We start from the raw sequence: 18,146 nt of genomic DNA on the forward strand, positions 1-18,146 counted from the left end.
CCTTACCTTAAATCTATGCCCCCTAGTTTTTGACCCCTCCACCAAGGGGAAAAGTTTCTTCTCCTACCTTATCTATGCCCCTCATAATTTTGTACACCTCATTCAGATCCCCCCTCAGCCTTCACTGTTCTAAGGAAAACAACCTCAGCCTATCTAGTCTCTCTTCATTGCTGAAACACTCCAGTCCAGGCAACATCCTGGTGAATCTCCTCTGTTACTTCAATTTCTGTTGCTATCGTGAGAGTATTGATTGCTCAAAATTGGATTTCAACTGTCCCTTCGGACCTTCAGTTAAGACTCTTTATATTACAAAAAAACAACTGTGAAAAAATGTTTTTAGTGAGCATGTTCAAGAAGTTTTGGTACCCATGGCTTTGATTTTTCCTGCTCCTGCCAATTGAATTGTGGCCAGTTTCTTGCTATTATATGGAGAGGAAACTACATTGAAAGCTTTATAATCTTAACAAAATCGATGGAGGCAAGTAAACTGTTTAATTGCTTTGGTTAAAAGTAGACTGACCATTAGCCAACCATTAATAGGAAGTCATGGGTTGTCTGTGATCAATATGCTGATCTGTGTCTTGGTCTAACTGGGACAAGGCAGGTGAACAGGCTCGAAACTAATAGCTGTTCTGTTCACCATCTTCACTTCTGTTCATTAATTGATGCTTTGAAATGATGTGTTGTTAACCAATACCTTTTGATGTTCAAGCTTGTAGAAGACCTGAGGACAGTACTTGTAGATAAAGGGGTCGAAGGCACCATTGATTCACAAGTAAAGGAGAAAATTCGGTTTGTAAGTAGAAATTGAACATTGTTTCTCATAACTTTTTGGGGGAAGGAGAGCAAGAAGGGATATATTAATTTGTGTAAACAATGCTTGAAACTTAGATATTTTGAAAATAGTCATAGTTGGGGGCAATTGATCTTAAAGTTTTAAAGCTACAGAGAAAAATCTTTTCCATACGTACCATCAAAAGCCAAGTACATCAAATAGCATTAAAACAATTGTGTCTCTTAAGCTAGGTTTTATTAGTAGGGACACATTCACAATTAGTTACTCCTGCTTTTTAAATAAACATTCAGTCAAATATACAACCCAATATAACAAAAATATTAAGGAGCTTCAACATGGTTTCAGAAACTCACCTGTTCAGTGGCATAGGCTGGTTGTAATTTCCTGTTCATCTTAAGGGAAATGGGGAGAGCTTGACTGGAAATATACTAGAGCAATTTTTGCAAAATGAAACTTTGGTTATTGAAGTTTGTGTATTTTTGTTTCCCTGTACCTTGATCCACTTTTTTTTTTACTGTAGTTAACTAAGATTCAGGTTCCTGGGAATATTATTTAGCTTTCACCAAAATAAGTTTTCTTACTTTTTGTTTTTGGCTCATTTATTTCCTCTTCTGTTTACAAGAAGCAACCTTTTGTTTCATGCAAAGGACTAAACTTCTGATGCCTAGCATCAGACTCCTGGGTTACAGGGAGAAGTTACAAAAGCTGAGTTTACTTGCCCTAAAGAAGAAATAGTAGGTATTTAGGACCCTTAAGGATAATAGCTATTTGAACCCTGATAAATTGCTCTCTCTGGCACTGAAATTCACAGTCAGGAAAATGGACAGATAAGAAAGTTGTTTCACGGGGGATTAATGTTTGGAATGGGAAGCCCAGGCAAGTGATTGAGTTTGAGCACATTAATAGTTTTGAGACAGTTGGCCAGTGATTTAGCATGCAAATCACTAAAAATATTGATAGAGGGCTATGTATTCTAATTTTGAACTTAAGAACAGAGAGGACAGCTGGCCTATGATTTGCCCTGTATTCATTCATTTGCTACTGAATAACATTGGTCAAGAAATATCTACAAACAAAGTACTCAGGAATAACTCTCATGCTTTAGTCACTGAAAGTAGCAGTGAGCAAACCACCTGAAATTAAAGCGGGACAATTGAATGACTGGCTTAAACACATTTTAATGAGCTCATAGGATCTTTGGAATGTGTCCTTTAAGCCAAGTAGCTCTTTTCTTAGCAACTTTCCATCCTTGACATTTTTATTAGGGATTTCAATCATCCAGTATTTTCCTGAAGCCATTCACAAACACATACACACACCTACTGATTGGCATCTTCCAGTAGTGAAGGTGTGTAATGAAAGTGATTTGACTGGGGCAAAATGATTGCTGCATGGGTGATGAACATGACTTAATGCCAATATGTATAAGCTTCAAATCTGATGGCAACGAATTTCAGAGTTTCTTAAAGTTAATTTCACATTTCCATTCTTACTAGTCACTTGGTAGTACAGAACCTGGGTATTGCTGAAAAAAAGACATCCCTTCAAAGCTTTGTGCCTTGCACTCATCAGCACAGATGCAAGAATGCCAAATTTCATATGTTCGCAATAGGCAGAGCACTGATTGTACTCAGCCAGCCCGTACTTACAAAACTCAGAACATAATGTTCCATGATTGGATAGCATTTGATGAACAATCAGTGTGTGCAAAGAATTACACAAACAACCAACTTAAGATTATTCGTTGAACTTGCAATGTGGTTCACTTACGCTTGCCAGAAGCTACATATATGCATATGCAGGGACCTGCCCTCTGCAGGCAAAAGGAACATGTCTAGGCATTGTGCCTTTTTTGAATTAAACAGAAGCTTGGGGGACAATAGTTCCCCAGTCCATTCACCATGATAATGTCTTGAGTCGACTTGCCAACCAATCAGCACCCTTTTCTCATGCAGTATAAATTGTTGCTTCCTTTAAAATTTGGCATTCTTGTGTCTGTCCTGATCAGTGCAAGACAAAAAGTTCAACAGCGTATCTCTGTCTTTCAGCAATTTCCATTATTTGTGCCATTGCTTATTGCAATTTAATTCACTTATGTTTTACTTCAAGTAATTCAATAAATGTTAGTTCCAATATGCCACACATTTTTGGGGCTAAAAAATTTATTATGCTGGAAGATTTACAGTAGTTTCTGATAGAGCTCAGATGGTTCCTGTTCTCTCCCTTCTGCAGTATGGTACTGATTGGTTTTGAAATCCCTCACTTTCTTCAGCAGATTTAAATTCAGAATTTAAATTTAAATTTTAAATTGGTTTATACTTGATGTGAAATTTTAAATGCTGTGCATTATAGAGACCAAAAGCTGCAAGGTTAACTGACTTCAGATTAGTCTAGCCATGATTTGGAAACAGAAGGCTTAAAAAAAAGTATGTTGTTATTTCAGTCCTGCAAGTGGTTTCTGATTTGATCTATTCTATCCCTAATTTAGACAGTAGCACAACGACCTAATGGGTTATTGGCATCTAAACTCCCAACGGAATTCAAGGTAACTCCAGGAGTCATAAATATCGAAACACGCATCCGTGCACACATACGAGAGCAAGGCTGATTAAGATGGGTTAGGCTATTCTTTCAGTGAAGCATATTCATAGAATTTTTCAAAATGATAATTGGTTGAGAGGGTTGCTTGTACATGACTAACACTTTCTGCATTTTACTACAGTATACTTGCTAAATTGTATCAACATTTTAATGAGCTAATAAGATCTCTGGAATGTTTTCCTTTAGCCAAGTAGCTCTTTTAGCAACTTTCTATCCTTGACATTTTAATAATGAATTTCAACACTCGGTGTTAAGTAATATTGAATACCTCAAAAATACAATTCAGTATATTTTATTGCTTTCAAATAGAATTCAGAGGATTTGCCTCTGCATTTTGCAGAATTTTCACTTCATTCCTTTCTATGGAATAGAATTGCTTATCTATCCTGGTGGTTTTAGAACAGGGAAGGAATTCTCCTAATAGTCAGTCACTGATTTGAAACCTGTCTGGGCACCCCACCCACAGGTGTGAGCCAGATGAATTCTTTTTAATGGGAATATATCGGTGTTAAATAATGTACGTGTAGAAAGACCTCTTGGGTTGGATGAAATTACACAAACTACTGTGTCATTTATATAAAATTAATGTCAGCTGCTTTTTACACTTTTTTTCCTCTTGTCCTATATGATCTTAACCAATTGTTTATTGTGTAGATCACCAAGTTTGATACTGAAATTTTAGTAAATAAGCCTGTCTTAGCCTTCCTCTCCTACCTACAGAAGATGGCAAATTCTACTTCAATGTATAGATTCAATATTGCTTTTTGTGAGGAAAGGGCAGGGATAAGGAATGCCTATGGAGGCAAGTCTAACATTTCTTGGGGATACACAATGTAGTTTGTGTCCTGTTGGACATCTAGTGAACATACTATTTCCAAATAACAGCAGATGAATGGCTTAATCAGAAAAATATGCTTTTCTTGACTTCCAGAATATTTTTGGAATGGAACTTCCCTTAAAGGATTTGGGCTTCTATAGTGTGACTGAACTTGTTGGTGCCTTAAGCGATACCCTCTGTGTGGAGCGTGACTCTGTAAACCAGGATTGGCTAGTCTTTGACATCCGACACTGCAAGTCACTTCAAAGTAAAAGGCTAATAAAGCACTGTTTGTTTTCTGTTTAGTTGTAAAGTGTTCACCTTTCGGCAAAGTAAATCCTGCACGTTCCTGAGGTGTCAGTCATTGTGTTTTAGATTCCTACCAATTCGCTGTGTTCCTTAAATATTTCAATAAACTTGCTTTCCTTAGATATATCTTTAGAAAATAACCTTGAAGCATTCAGAGATGGTATACTCTATTAACGGGTATTAATAGGCTTATGAAAAACATAACTAACCATAAGATTTCTCTTCCCAAGTCCCTTCCATACGTGTGGAAAATGTCTGATATTTTGTCCAGCGTCATATAATTGCGGTGATGATAAAGGGATTCATGGCATTGTACCATCTAAAAGGCTCCAAAATAAGAGTCTGGGCAGTCTCAATCTTGTTCCCAGCTGGCCTGGGCCTGTGGAATGTAATAGCACTGAATTAGGAATCTCACACTAAAGCTCTAATGTGTGGGGAAGCAAAGATTCACGCTAAAATATTTGGTGTTTATCTTAAATTTAGATTCATGGATACTATTGAGAATGCATGGAAGTAATGTAGCAGACCAGAATATATCATGGCAGTCCATCAGGCTGATCCCATAGTTTTAAAATTACTGTATCCTATTAATCCCTTTCTCTGCCAAATATCCATCCAATTTTCTTCTGAATTTACCACTGTCATTGTGCCCCAGGCAGTCTGCTTCATGCAGTCACAAGTTTCTTTGTAGTTAAATTTAAACTGTCTGTTTAACTTCCCTCTTTTGAGCATCTGTTTAGTGCTCTCTGTAGAATTTGTGAATGTCATATATATATACACATATAAAATTAGAGTTCAATTTACCCATACCCATTAGAAGCTTGAATATGCCAGTCACTTCTAAGCTACCTTTCTCCAGTGTAAACAGTCCTAGTGATGCTACTTGTCAATCTCTACCTAATTCAATGTATTAATTTAGTTTCACTTTGTATATTTTAATGCCAGGATGTACCCACTACACTATGGCGACCAGCATTGCACACACTACTCCAGGTGGGGCTGCATTATTTTCTAATGCCTTTTCTACCATAGAAGATTAACATGGAAAATCTTTTCTAATTTTCTTCAATACAAATTATAAAATCATTCTTTTTAATGTTTTCTCCTTTTCTAGAGCAAGTGGAATCACAACTCAACAAAATCAATTCATTGCCATCTGCAGACCAGAAAAATACAGTTATTGCAGACAGTAGGGAGCCTGGAAAGAATTTCAGCCTTAAAACAAGTAATGTGGAAATGGTAAAGATTAAAATCTTACTCGATTTAAATTTTATATCTACTACTACTATTATTATTCCTCAATCATTCATGTCCTGTTACTGGTCCAATGTCTAGAGTTTCCTATGGGGCTGCAACCTGGAATCTGTACCTGAAATTCCACCCATTTCTGTGGCCGTTCTAGCATTGGCAAGATATGCGCAAGCATCTTGTCAATTTCATTAACTTATGCACAAATGTGAAATGGGTATAGGTAGTCAGTGTGGTTTGAACATAATTGGAATGTGACCTCAAGGCTGGAGGCATATAAAAATGGGCAGATATTAGAAATTTCCTTTTAGAGACTGGGAAGTACAAGCCAAATAGCGCACAGCTCCCTGTCAAAGATTTTTGTTAGCTCCATTTAAATTGTTCGGTCTTCATTGACTCAAATCTTTCCCTTCTCACAGCTGACAGATTTTAGAGGAGAAAGCTGCCAGGAAGAAGGAAGGGGAGACGGTGAGGAATGCAAAGGTGGCTGCTGTGTCATTAAAGCCTGATTATCCGGCTGCAGGCTTGAAGAGGCGCTGCTGGTGGAAAACCTGAGGGCATGAGGATTCTGGCATTCAGCAGCAGTAATGTAGAGCTTCTTGGAGATGTGGCCTTCGAGCTGCAATGCTGAGCACCAAATATGCACGAGTGGCTGCTGGATTTGGAAGATGCAGCTTTTTCCTCAGCAGGATTCAGTGAGGGAGCAGTCAGGAATTCCACTTTGATGGAAATTCAGCTCTTAAGGCTTTTGTTGACAAACTAGAAGGCATGATGAATCATGGCTTCCAGTCTCTTATTTAGGCTATGCTGTTCTAATGACTGCCACCACGCCAGTGATCAGGCTGGTGAATGCGGCTGAAGATGAAGTGAAAGCCATTGTATTCCTAGTGCCCGCTCTGCCACTTCTCTGGGTGACGGCACCAGCCAGCCCCAGGCCCTCAAGCAGCAGGCACAATACCATCTGTACATGGCATGTTGCAGGGGGCAGTTCAAAAAATTACTTAGGAATGTCACACAAATCCTATACACTCTTGCATGCAGGGTGCTGTCTCCATTGGTGGTGCTTCACTCTCCAGGCCTCCTGTATCTCCTCTACTTCATTTTATAATAGTAGGCAGTAGTGAGCAAAAGAGCCTTTTTATTTCTCAACAGGACTGGAAAATTGCTGTGTGCGTTAACAGGGTGTGAATAGCTTCAGAACTTCCTGGAGCAGTTGGTTTGCACCTGCTTAAGGTTACTGGGTGCCTGAAAGTCTGGTGGTAATTTGAAGAGAGCCTCTGAGCAAAAAAATAGCAAGATTATTTAAATTAGGGCACCGCCATTATGTGTGTGGATGCATTCTGACAAAGGGATTGATAGAGGATTCTAAAAGATTGGGATTTGAGGTGATATAACAATGCACATAACTTCTTTGCGCCCCAGCTTTGTGTGTTTCCAGGTGCAAGTACGTAGGAAATTCCAGCCCCACAACAATTTATTTCCAGTTTGGAGAGCCAGCAGCTGAACAGTGAATTTAAGTAATTTCAGGTAGCAGTGTTGTACGCAACTGACAGGCCACTCTTACACCTTGTATCAATTTTACTTCGTTCAGTGCAAACTGCTTGTTTGTAGTGGGATCTCCTAGCATCAAAACTATTTCAGAATACTAATACCAGCTTCTAAGCAACAGCCAAGGGCGTGAACCTTAATAATCTGCAATTCTACCATATTATTCATTCCATTTTCTCGGCTGTGGGCCCAGTGTATTATGATCCTTGTAGAAACCAATAATTTTTTTAGAAACCAATTTGAATTCCCAGTGACCAACTTAAAGGAATCACGTGACGAGATTTCAAGTTTTAGAACTTACTGTAACAAACAAATTAAATTAACATTGAATAAACAATGTTTAGTAGGCAATTAATACTCTAAGCTATATAAAGGATAACACTCCTTAATGTTTTAACATGACCAATAACCCCACACTGTGTGTACGCTCTCCATAAAATTTCAGTTTTTTTGAGGAAGCAGTCCAAAGTCACTCTTGGCTCCCAATGGGTTTAATAGTCCCTGTTTTGCCTCGTTGTAACCAGTGATCATTTAGGATACTTTTCCCTCAGTCTTCTGAGAAATCTCAAACTGATCCCCGGCAGCACGGCTGATCCTGATGATTCCTTCCCCAGGCCATGCCAGGAAAAATCTGAGTTCTTAAAGTTCTGCTGCTTCCCACTCTTTAACAAGAGGGCCAGCTGTCATCAGCATTACTCCTGGTAGCCAACACTCAACAGCCGTTCCTTGTTCCTCACAGCCACTGATGTCTCTCTCTGTCTCTGCCTTTCACTTTCTTTCTGTTCAGTCTCTGAGACAGAAAGTCTGCAACAGCAAAAACATCTGCTTCTGCCTTTGTTTGCAGATGTTAAAATCTGGCATGTGCATTTCAACAGCACTCGACCTGGCCCTTAGGTCTCCATAGTAACCAGGCCTCACAGGCCTGTCATTGGGCAGGACATGTAGCAGTTCACATGACTTTCTCATTTCTTCGTTTTATCTTATAGAGTTTAAAACATAACCATCTTGCTTTTGTAACAAATTATTATTTTGTAACTTATGAATAATTGAAATTATTGGATCTGTTCTAGTAATCCGGCAAATTAAATTTCATGGTGATTCCAGTGGTTGCAGCCTCTGACTCCAATAATTCTACGGTTATATTGTTTTACTGACGACATGATTTCAGTAGTGATGGGGGTAATGGACTGGACATACAGCCAATAGGTTCAAGACACTAGGGTAAAGTTTTGAACTCTGAATCAGACACTGATAGCTCCAGGGCAGAGTCTTGGAGTACTCACCTGAAAAGGCCATTCAAAGTGTTTACCAATCTTGATTGTCTGAGAAAGGGTAGGCAAATTGGACCAGGTTCTCATCTTGTATCATCCAGGGAATCTTCTGGCCAGACCAAGCAACAACGTTTATGGAGATGAAGTTGAACTCACAGTTGATGATGATTATGGCGGCGGGGTAGGGGTGAATGTACAAAAGTGAGTTACAAGCAAAGGAAGATAGCAGGCCTTACTTTACAGTTTTGTTGCCCTATTATACAGGTAAAGAAGACCCAGTGTTCACCAGAAATTGAGATTCCACCAGACGCCATACAGGATGGAAGTCTCTACAAGTTACCAGAGCTAGAGGAAAACTCCTTTGTTTGTGTGTTTGTAGAAAGCGTGACTTCGCCCAGTCAGTTTTATATTCGTTTCTATGGGGATTGCACCTCTATGATGCTCGAGGATCTGATGATTGAGATGAGGTATGGACTTTTAACTGCTGGATTTTGCCACAGGCTTCAGGACCACGAAATTGGGAATTAAATAGGGCTCTCAAGCCCATACTTGCCAGGAGTGAGGGCCTGCTCAGCAGTCTTTCGCGAGGCAGCCTGCCAAATGCCCACATCCATGTTATCACCCTAAAAAGAACAGCTGGCAAGCTCTCTGCTGCAGGCCCAATCAGAAGGATGGCAACCTTGGAGTCTTGGCAGCCCACGCTGGCAGAAATGGGCACTACTGAGGCACGTTGTGGATAGCAAGAGCCCTCCCTGGTCTGCACCACAGTGCAAAAATAAACTAAACCTAGGCCAGCAAGGCTGGAGGGGTCTGGATCCATTGGAGCAGATTCAGCCGTGATTGTGGCCTTTCATGCTTTCGGCACAGTTAATGGGTCATGGACCCTCCAGCGCTGATGACACTGCAGCTCGCCACAGAGAGGCCACCTCCATTGAGCTGGTGTGCTGCATGCGCAACAGGGGAGCCACTCCACTGGCGGCAAAATGCTTGCAAGGCTGCAAAACCACCCCTAATTGGTGCTTTAACAAGCATAAATTGGCTGCCCACTCCAGAGATCCGGGAACCATTCCGACATGGCTCTCCCACCTCCAAGTTTGCCGTCACCGGGCTGAGAAAATTCAGCCTGTTATTGTTATATTTGCTTTTCCTCGTCTCCTTCCCCCAGCAAGTAAAGCACACACTGTTGTTCTAAAATTTTAACCCAAAATAGAATCCCGAGTAACCGTAAATTATCCACTTACTCCCATTTTAATGAAAAGGTTGTCATTGACTTTCTGAACTACAATTAAAATGCAAGAGTCAACTATCATGCATAAGAGGGGTAATGAAAAGGGACAGTATGATGTGGGGAGTCGATGATTTTGATCTTGTTCCTGGGTGTGTCATTGAAGAATGTTGTGAAAACTTGCAAAAGGAGTCCCTAATTTAATGTTTTCCTACATTAGCTGCTGCAGTGATGTACTATATGCGTAGTTGCCTTCTGGTAGTCCCTGTGTGACCTCTATGATGCTTGCTTCCTTTGGGTGACCCAGCTTAGGGAACACTGGGTCTAACTCAAGACCAAGATTTTTCCTATTTTGCTTTATTTTGTCTTTTGAGGAAGTTTAATTATAGGATGAATGGTGATGGACTGAGATGATTACGGTACAGATCTGAATTGGTGACCCTGACTGTCATATCAAAGCAAGAGTCATTCCCAATCTGCAAATAGATATGTTTTACAGTTGAGAGCCTAAGACGTGACAGCCACTCCATTTGGGAGATGACCAGGTGAACCTAATGGAACATTCCTTTGCATTTCATGCAGCAGTTTTCCGACCACTTTCTTCTACTGTTACCTACAGGGAACGTGGGAGGGAAAGTTCAACTGTATTCTAATCACAGCAGAATAGCAAAATGCCATTGGGTAAATAAATCTCAAATTTGTAGATAAAAGCAAAAAACTATGGATGCTGGAAATCTAAAACAAAAACAAAAATATGTGGAAAAACTAGCAGGTCTGACAGCATCTGCGGAGTGGAACACAGTTAACGTTTCGAGTCCATATGACTCTTCAACAGAACTAAGGAAAAATAGAAAAGAGGTGAAATATAAGTTGGTTTAAGGGGGTGGGTGGGGGGGAGGTGGGACAGGTAGAGCTGGATAGAGGGCCAGTGATAGGTGGAGATAACCAAAAGATGTCATAGACAAAAGGACAAAGAGGTGTTGAAGGTGGTGATATTATCCAAGGAATGTGATAATAAAGGTACAGATAGCCCTAGTGGGGGTGGGGTGGGGGGAAGGGATCGAAATAGGCTAAAAGGCAGAGATAAAACAATGGATGGAAATACATTTAAAAATAATGGAAATAGGTGGGAAAAGAAAAATCTATATAAATTATTGGAAAAAAGGGGGATCGGAAAAGGGCTGGGGATGGAGGAGAGAGTTCATGATCTAAAATTGTTGAACTTAATATTCAGTCTGGAAGGCTATAAAGTGTCTAGTTGGAAGATGAGATGCTGTTCCTCCAGTTTGCGTTGAGCTTCACTAGAGGAACAAATTTGTAATGCATTTACAATTAAAGCACAGCAGGACCAAGTGCAGCCAGTTCCAGAAATAGTCATTCTGAATGGACGTAACTGAGCAAAGTGTTAATTTTGTTTTACTTTTCAGACGTTGCTATTCCTATCAAGAGGTCTCTGAACGCTATGTGATGCCAGATTCATTTATCCAGCCAGGACAAGTGTGCTGTGTGCGGAATCCTCATGATGTGTGGTGGTACCGTGTCATTATCCACTGGGTACTAGATGAAAAACTAGTGGAGGTGTACTATGTTGACTTTGGAGATATTTCTTCCGTGGAAAGATCTAGACTAAGGTTCCTCAAGTAAGAACAACTTCTTTTACGTGGGTTACCTCCATCCTGCACCTGTTTTGGGTCTGCTTATCTCCAGTCGTTCGAGGTTGCATTCATCTCGATCATTTGAGAACTTTTGATTTTCATTAGGAAGAATGTTATAAGCATTAATTTCAAAATGGGTCATCTCACTCCACAGGCCACTGCATTCATATTTTTGTTTTCAAAACACAAAATGCTGGAAATACTCAGCAGGTCAGGCAGCATCTGTATCCTGATGAAGGATCATCATTGACCTAAAACATTAACTCTGTTTCCCTTCACAGATGCTGATTGACCTGCTTAGCATTTCCAACATTTTCTGTTTTTATTTTATATTCCTGGCATCTGCAGTATTTTGCTTTTGAATCATTTTAACTATTGGCCGGGGAATTAGTTAGTTGTTGAATATCCTGAAAGATGCCATTGTCCGATCAAAACCTACCTAACAGGATGTACACCGTGGGTAGTGTAAGTGGTTTGTATCTAATTCTATAACACGTATTATCAATGAAAATATCAACTGAACACTGATGAAAAAGTTTAATGCTAAAATATAAATCCCCATATGAAGGAAGTTTTGGATCTTAAATGATAAATGTCATTGTGATTCAAGTAGATGTGGTTTTGTTTGATCGGTTTAGCGTGTGGCATCCTCTAGTTACAGTATACTGAATTAACCTTATCAATGAATTTGTACAAATCAGACATAAAGTGTATTTGCCAATTGTAAAACCATACAAAGCCGGCCCAAACATGGTATTTTGGGCTCTCAAATGTTTCCTGAAACTAGATCTCGGCAGCCCAGTACCTATAAAGATTAAATGAATGCTGCCTTCTCCAATCCTAACATTGCTTCTATTGCCTTCCTTAGATGTTGCCATTCAAAACTTCCTGCCCAAGGAGTCCCATCAACGCTTATGTGGCTACAACCAACTGAGGTAGGGCAGAAGACAAATGTGGTTCGAATCAACTTTGAGGATGTTTTAAAATTGAAACCCACTGCAATTTCTTTTGGTCCCATTACAGTGGGTTTCATTTAAAGGCAAGTTTCCCAATTTAAAGATTACTATTTCACTTCCTATGAGGAATTCCCATAGGGAATGAAATCCAAATCTATTGTTCAGGTGAAGCAAGGTTAAAGGGCAAGTGTAATTCCAGCAGAACACAGTCCCCATTTTAAAGTCATTCATTTGAGTCTTCATTTTTACACAATTGAATTTTATTATTTATAGTTAAGTTGCAAAACCTGCAGCAATTTGGAAAATACAGATGGAAAACTGAGGGTGCAATTGCAGTTTAAGTTTACGTAAGTCTTTTCCATTATAATGTGGAGGTAGCAATGCAATTTTTTAAATGATTGTAGTATCATGCTATGTAATACACTATTATAACCAGCAACTGCTGTGATGCTATTCTTTCTGAAAGGAAACTATTCTATTACTGTTTCCTTCTCAGTGTGATTCATTGTCTCTAACGCAAGTGCATGGATGTGCACATTTTGCTTCTCTTTTTTTTCATTCTTTTTGTCCAACTCTTTCTGTAAATCTGTCCTCTCTGTTCTCCTTCCTATTTTTGTGTGTCACTTTGTTGCTGCCAGTGATTGCCTGAACCAAGATGTAAATGTAGAGGTGCTATGCTGAAAGGTGGCAGAATTGGTGATGACGATAGGGACCACATCCCTTGGAAGGGATCAGGGTGGGCACACACAATTTTGTTGAAGATTCTGAAGCTGAAAAACTAAATAATTTCACTGTTTTTGCTTATGGCTCACTCAAACAACACATCCACCCTTCACAAATTATCACTAAAGTATACCTAATTCCACAACTCTTAGTCTTCAGTTAAGTGTAACCACTGTCTGTAATAAGTTATTCTCTTTTTTTTTCCATTTGCTACATAATTTCCACATGTGCTCTCTTCCTACTGCCTTCCTCCTTATTTCACCAGTCTCTATGCTTTCCTTCTTTACTAATTGCTCTCTTTCTCTCTCACTGCTTTTGCAATTCTGTCTCTCTGCTCCCCCTCTCCTGCCATTTCTGGTATTTTGCACTCTTTTCTTATCTGGTGCTTGCTATTCTATCATTTCCTTCCATTCTCACTTTCTCTAATTCTTTTTTTTTCACTTTTTTTCTCCATGGCCTCTTGCTTCCTTTCACTATGCTGCAGCTCTCATTTTCTTCCATGTCTTAAGCCAAGAAGACTCTAGACAAACAGCTGAAAAGGAAACGATGTGGGGCACGAAGGACAGTGGACAACCTCAAAATTACTCTGGGCAGGCTGGTGAGCAGATAGATGGGCTGGAAACTCAAGGATAGATGAGAAATAAATAACAAGCTCCTTGGCAGATGTGCCAGATGAGAAGCACTCAGTAGGAGTGGGTGGATACCTTCACAATCTGAACACTCTCCCATCATTCCCATACAGAGCTTTTATAGTAAGATGCACCTATGTTCAGCTCATCTCTTGCCAACTAATGAAGCTGTGATTGATTGCAAGCTGAGGAACTTTGTGTTGGTCTAGGTGTGACGTACTCTCAGACAGGATGATCTGCTGAATGAATCAAGGGGAGAAGCTTAGGGGTTGGTAGTTTAGCAGAGGTGATGGACTCAAGAAAAAAGAGATTTGTTATGTTTGGAGAGAAGCCAATCAACAAGTTGAAATTACATAGTGTTTAACATAGTGAAAAATCCTCAAGAGGGGACTAAAGTATTTATAGATAACATGGACAATGAAACTCGACCCAATAATTCAAGCTGGAAGTACTCATTCAGCAACATCAAAAAAGTAGTTTATTCAATTCAAGTGTGGAAAATTGGCTTACATTTCAACAGAATAGCGACTGTACTTCAAAGTAATTGTATGTGAATGAATTTAAAATTTATAATATTAGACAAATTAAAATTCCTCCTACTTTTATATTTGATTTGTATTTAAAAACAGCCATTTTATTTTTCAGTTTTCTGTTGCTTATCCATTTTGTGTTTTGGTTCATGTTTTGTCGTTAAAATATTAGATAATTGAACAAATTAAGCCCCTGTATCAACCACTGATAGAGTTTTGCCCTACAGACATGATGCCTGTGAAGTATGTCAGCTGCAGCATTTCATTCTAGAGATTTAATTTTCCTTTGACAGGATGATTGGAGCATTGCTGCTAAAAATCAATTCCTGAGATTCTGTGGAAAACAACCACTGGTGGCCCTGATTTGTGGATATCTTGACGATGTGTTGTACTTGTTCCTATGTGATACGTCTACAGATGAAGACATTTACATTAATGATGTGCTTAAGAAAGCAGGTCATGCTGTGCCCTGCCTTACATACAATGCCTCTAAGGTACAGTCAGTGCCACTGTAGCAGGTACATTGATATTGCATTTTCTTTTCTTGAACTATTCCATGTGTTCTAGTTGGCCCTTTTAATTCCACTGACATTCCTTGTCCAAAATGGTGAGCAGGGTACTTGTTGAATCTTTATCCAAATGCTGCTTTTCAGCCTGAAGCTGGGAGATTTCACAAAATAGCTTAGAATATGAGACATCATTCTAGCTTCTGCATGGTTTGCCTCAGCATGGCTAATATGGAGAAATAGATAGTTGGAGAGAACAACCACTCTTGCTACTTAACACAAAGTGAGAGGCTTTTGTGCTTATCTAAGTATGAGTAAAATGAGAGAAATTAATTTACAAATTAGTGAGGAGCTAGAGAGTCCTTGTTAGTGTATGTTGGTTGAACTCCAGTAAAATACAAAATATTTTTTTGAGCTTTGGTCATAACTTCTTTCTGGTTTTGGCTATAGGGATTTGGGCTGTTTAATCCAGCAACCCTGTATTTGAAATCAAAACTAATTTCTGTAAAGGAGGTGCCATCAAAAATTAAGGAGCCTCCAACATCCCCACTTGACAGAAAACCCAAATCCTCCACAGCAGAACAGAACATCAAAGAATCAGACCTCCCAGCACATGGAGGAAAGAGTGAACAGGTGAGCTAATCATCATTGTATGAGCTGTGGAATGTTGCGTTATAGTAACCTTTAGTTTGGTTTTGATGTTTTTTAAAATAACTATCAATTTCTTGTGGTGTTACACAAACCAAGTCAAGACCAGATCTAGTATTCAGGTTAGAAGACAGAGGAGTAACTGGACCTAGGTAAGGGGAGAAGAGATCAATGGAGAGAGGATGCTTTTGGTATTTGGAGATTTTGGAAGAGGACAGGACAGGAGGAACAGGTAAGATGATAAGGCAATCCTAAGATGCATGATGCTGGACTTGGAGCCATTTCTTTATAGTGGGATGAATGAAGAGATGGGTGGCAAGAGGAAAAGGAGGGAGATGGGGAATGAAGGAGAGGAATGATGATGAATATGAAAGGTTTGATTGGTACTGCCAGGGCCAAGATTCCTCAGTGGGAAGGGAACCTGCACTAGGGCATGGCTCAATTCTATCTCCATGGGTGGTGAGGGTGGGGATGGGAACCAGAAGAGCAATTTTATTCTTGGATGGATACCTTGCTTTTGGGTGTGAGTCAGAAGAGGAATGAGTTGTTTCTGTATCTGCATTAGGGCAATTTACTTCTGAGTAGTGTGAGAAATGGAATTTTGAAAAATATTTTTGGGGAATGTTGTGTTACTCTAAAAACATGTGTGTATCATTTAATTAAACTGGACAGAGATTAATAGGTGTCTGGGGGCGGGGTTTAAAACATGAAAAGGATGGAGGTATTAGGTTTGAGGTACAAGTGTAAATAGGTTAGATCTAATGTTTGCATATTTAGATAAGTGGAGAGTTTGAATGTCAGAGCAGTCAGAGGTGACAAGAAACGTTTACATGTTGCAGGAGTTCCATAGGTAAATCGAAGTGGGGTTATTATATTTTATTAACCCAAAAGCAAAGACAAGATGGAAACATGAAAGATCTTATATTCAAAGATTTGAGTTTCAAAGAGGTGTGAAAACAATGGAACCTAAGATGAAGGGGAGGAAAAAAGGTATTTTAGAGTTACTGTGGAGAGCTTAGGGTAGCTGTAGCTGTTTGAGATGTAGCTATAGCTGGAGCATTGGGCTGGGAGAGGATTGTGTTGGAATCAACCATCCAGTCAAGCCAGAAAAGTCTTGCAATGCAAAAAGCAGTTTTATCCTGAAGTTTGGATTTTCACAGCAGAGTGGAAGAAAGTTACATGCCATGCGGTATGCCATTATTGAAGCTGCAGCAATTTGCCTTGGGCATTATTACTGGATTTTATAGTTAAACATCAATAAGGGAGTGTTTCCTGGAAGGTGATTGATTACTTGTGGGTCTGACCAAGTAGAGAATCCTTTTGGGGGACTTATTGTTTTGTAAAACAAAGTTTGACTGTAGTCTTGTGTGCTTAAGTTTTATTTTATTCTTGTTAATAAAACTTTTACTTTTTAAGTTTTAAAATCCCAAAGGTGTTACTGGATTTCTTTCTGCTGAGATCAATGTGACTTCTTCTCGTTTTCAGAATACAAAAACGAATGGATAGGGTCCATAAGCCAAGTTTCCCTCTGGGATTTGGTTTGCGTAGCAATTAACGTCAGCTGTGATTATAACAGAAGGGGTTGAGTTATTGCTCACAGGGGGTTCAGATAGGCCTGAATTTGTTCAAAGTTGGAATGATTGGGGGTGGGTTTTGGGTGGGTCCTGCTTCAGCTCGAGGTGGGAGTCGGGAAGGGGATGCTGAATTATACTCATTTATAGGGATTACGGGGCCCATTTTTAAGTTACTGAGAGGGGCTAATACTCCCAAAAACTGCATATTCAAGGAAGGAGGCAGATACCTAGTGTGTGTGTGTGTGTGTGTGTGTGTGTGTGTGTGTGTTTGGGGGGGGGGGGGGGGGGGGGAGGTGGGGGGGGGGGGGGGGGGGGGGGGGGGGGGGGGGGGTGAGTGGTTGTCCAGAACAGTGGTCGAAAGGACAATTTCTGATTGTGAGGATGGGGATGTCCAGAGTTACAATGACTGAAATTTTAAGAGTTTTGACCAGCAAATCTTAGTGCTAGGCTGGTATTTAAGTGGTCGGGGTTGTTTGGATACGTTTCCCATTTAAGTCTGCACTATAGATGTGTTTATTGAGCTAAAGGACACTCTGGGACTGCAGTGGAGGTGTTGGGTGAAGGTCATTCTCACTTGCATTTTTTGTCCCATTAGTGATTCAGTTTTGCCACTTTCTGGTGAATCTCAAAGTTGCTGCCTTTATCTTCAGTCAGTGTGCTGTTCCAATGTTTGACCTGCATGCGCATTGTTATTACTAGCTTAGTGGTTTGTGTAGCAGCATTTCAGGAGATGCTCCTTCGGAAGTTTTGCCTCTAAAATACAGGGTATATCATTCAATTTTTGGGTTTTCTTGCCTTAGCACTTCAGTTACAATATTACTCTGTACTAAGTTTTTTAGTGCTGATCAGTAAATGCTGAGTTTCTCATTATTGGTTCTTAACTGACTTCTACAGATCTGGCCATGACAGTAGGTGCAGTGCTCATTCGGAGAGCAGACGCAGGCATAACAGGCTGATGCCCCCCCCCCCCCGCCTTCTGTACTGTAACCATTCTGTGATTCTGCATTCAACAGCTGAATAAATGGTTCCATTTTAAATGATCCAAATGTATGATCACTCAGATTTCTGTGTCTTGGCACCTCTTTACCTGGCTGTTTTCTCAATATAAAA

At 39.8% G+C, this 18,146-nt stretch overlaps 1 protein-coding gene across 2 annotated transcripts in view; it reads left to right on the top strand.

Annotated features, from left to right (window-relative positions):
• Positions 1 to 18,146, top strand: part of tdrd5 (tudor domain containing 5) — a 45,115-nt gene that overhangs the window by 13,114 nt on the left and 13,855 nt on the right. For both annotated transcript variants that reach the window (XM_041205792.1, XM_041205795.1), the window contains exons 4-13: positions 713 to 796; positions 3,285 to 3,341; positions 4,329 to 4,482; positions 5,469 to 5,516; positions 5,638 to 5,762; positions 8,855 to 9,057; positions 11,243 to 11,455; positions 12,339 to 12,405; positions 14,602 to 14,802; positions 15,265 to 15,447. In XM_041205792.1, the coding sequence (XP_041061726.1) occupies positions 713 to 796; positions 3,285 to 3,341; positions 4,329 to 4,482; positions 5,469 to 5,516; positions 5,638 to 5,762; positions 8,855 to 9,057; positions 11,243 to 11,455; positions 12,339 to 12,405; positions 14,602 to 14,802; positions 15,265 to 15,447 (1,335 nt within the window). The remainder of the gene's footprint in view (positions 1 to 712; positions 797 to 3,284; positions 3,342 to 4,328; positions 4,483 to 5,468; positions 5,517 to 5,637; positions 5,763 to 8,854; positions 9,058 to 11,242; positions 11,456 to 12,338; positions 12,406 to 14,601; positions 14,803 to 15,264; positions 15,448 to 18,146) is intronic.

This window comes from Carcharodon carcharias, chromosome 15 (genome assembly GCF_017639515.1).
Source record: "Carcharodon carcharias isolate sCarCar2 chromosome 15, sCarCar2.pri, whole genome shotgun sequence".
NCBI classification, from domain to species: domain Eukaryota; kingdom Metazoa; phylum Chordata; class Chondrichthyes; order Lamniformes; family Lamnidae; genus Carcharodon; species Carcharodon carcharias.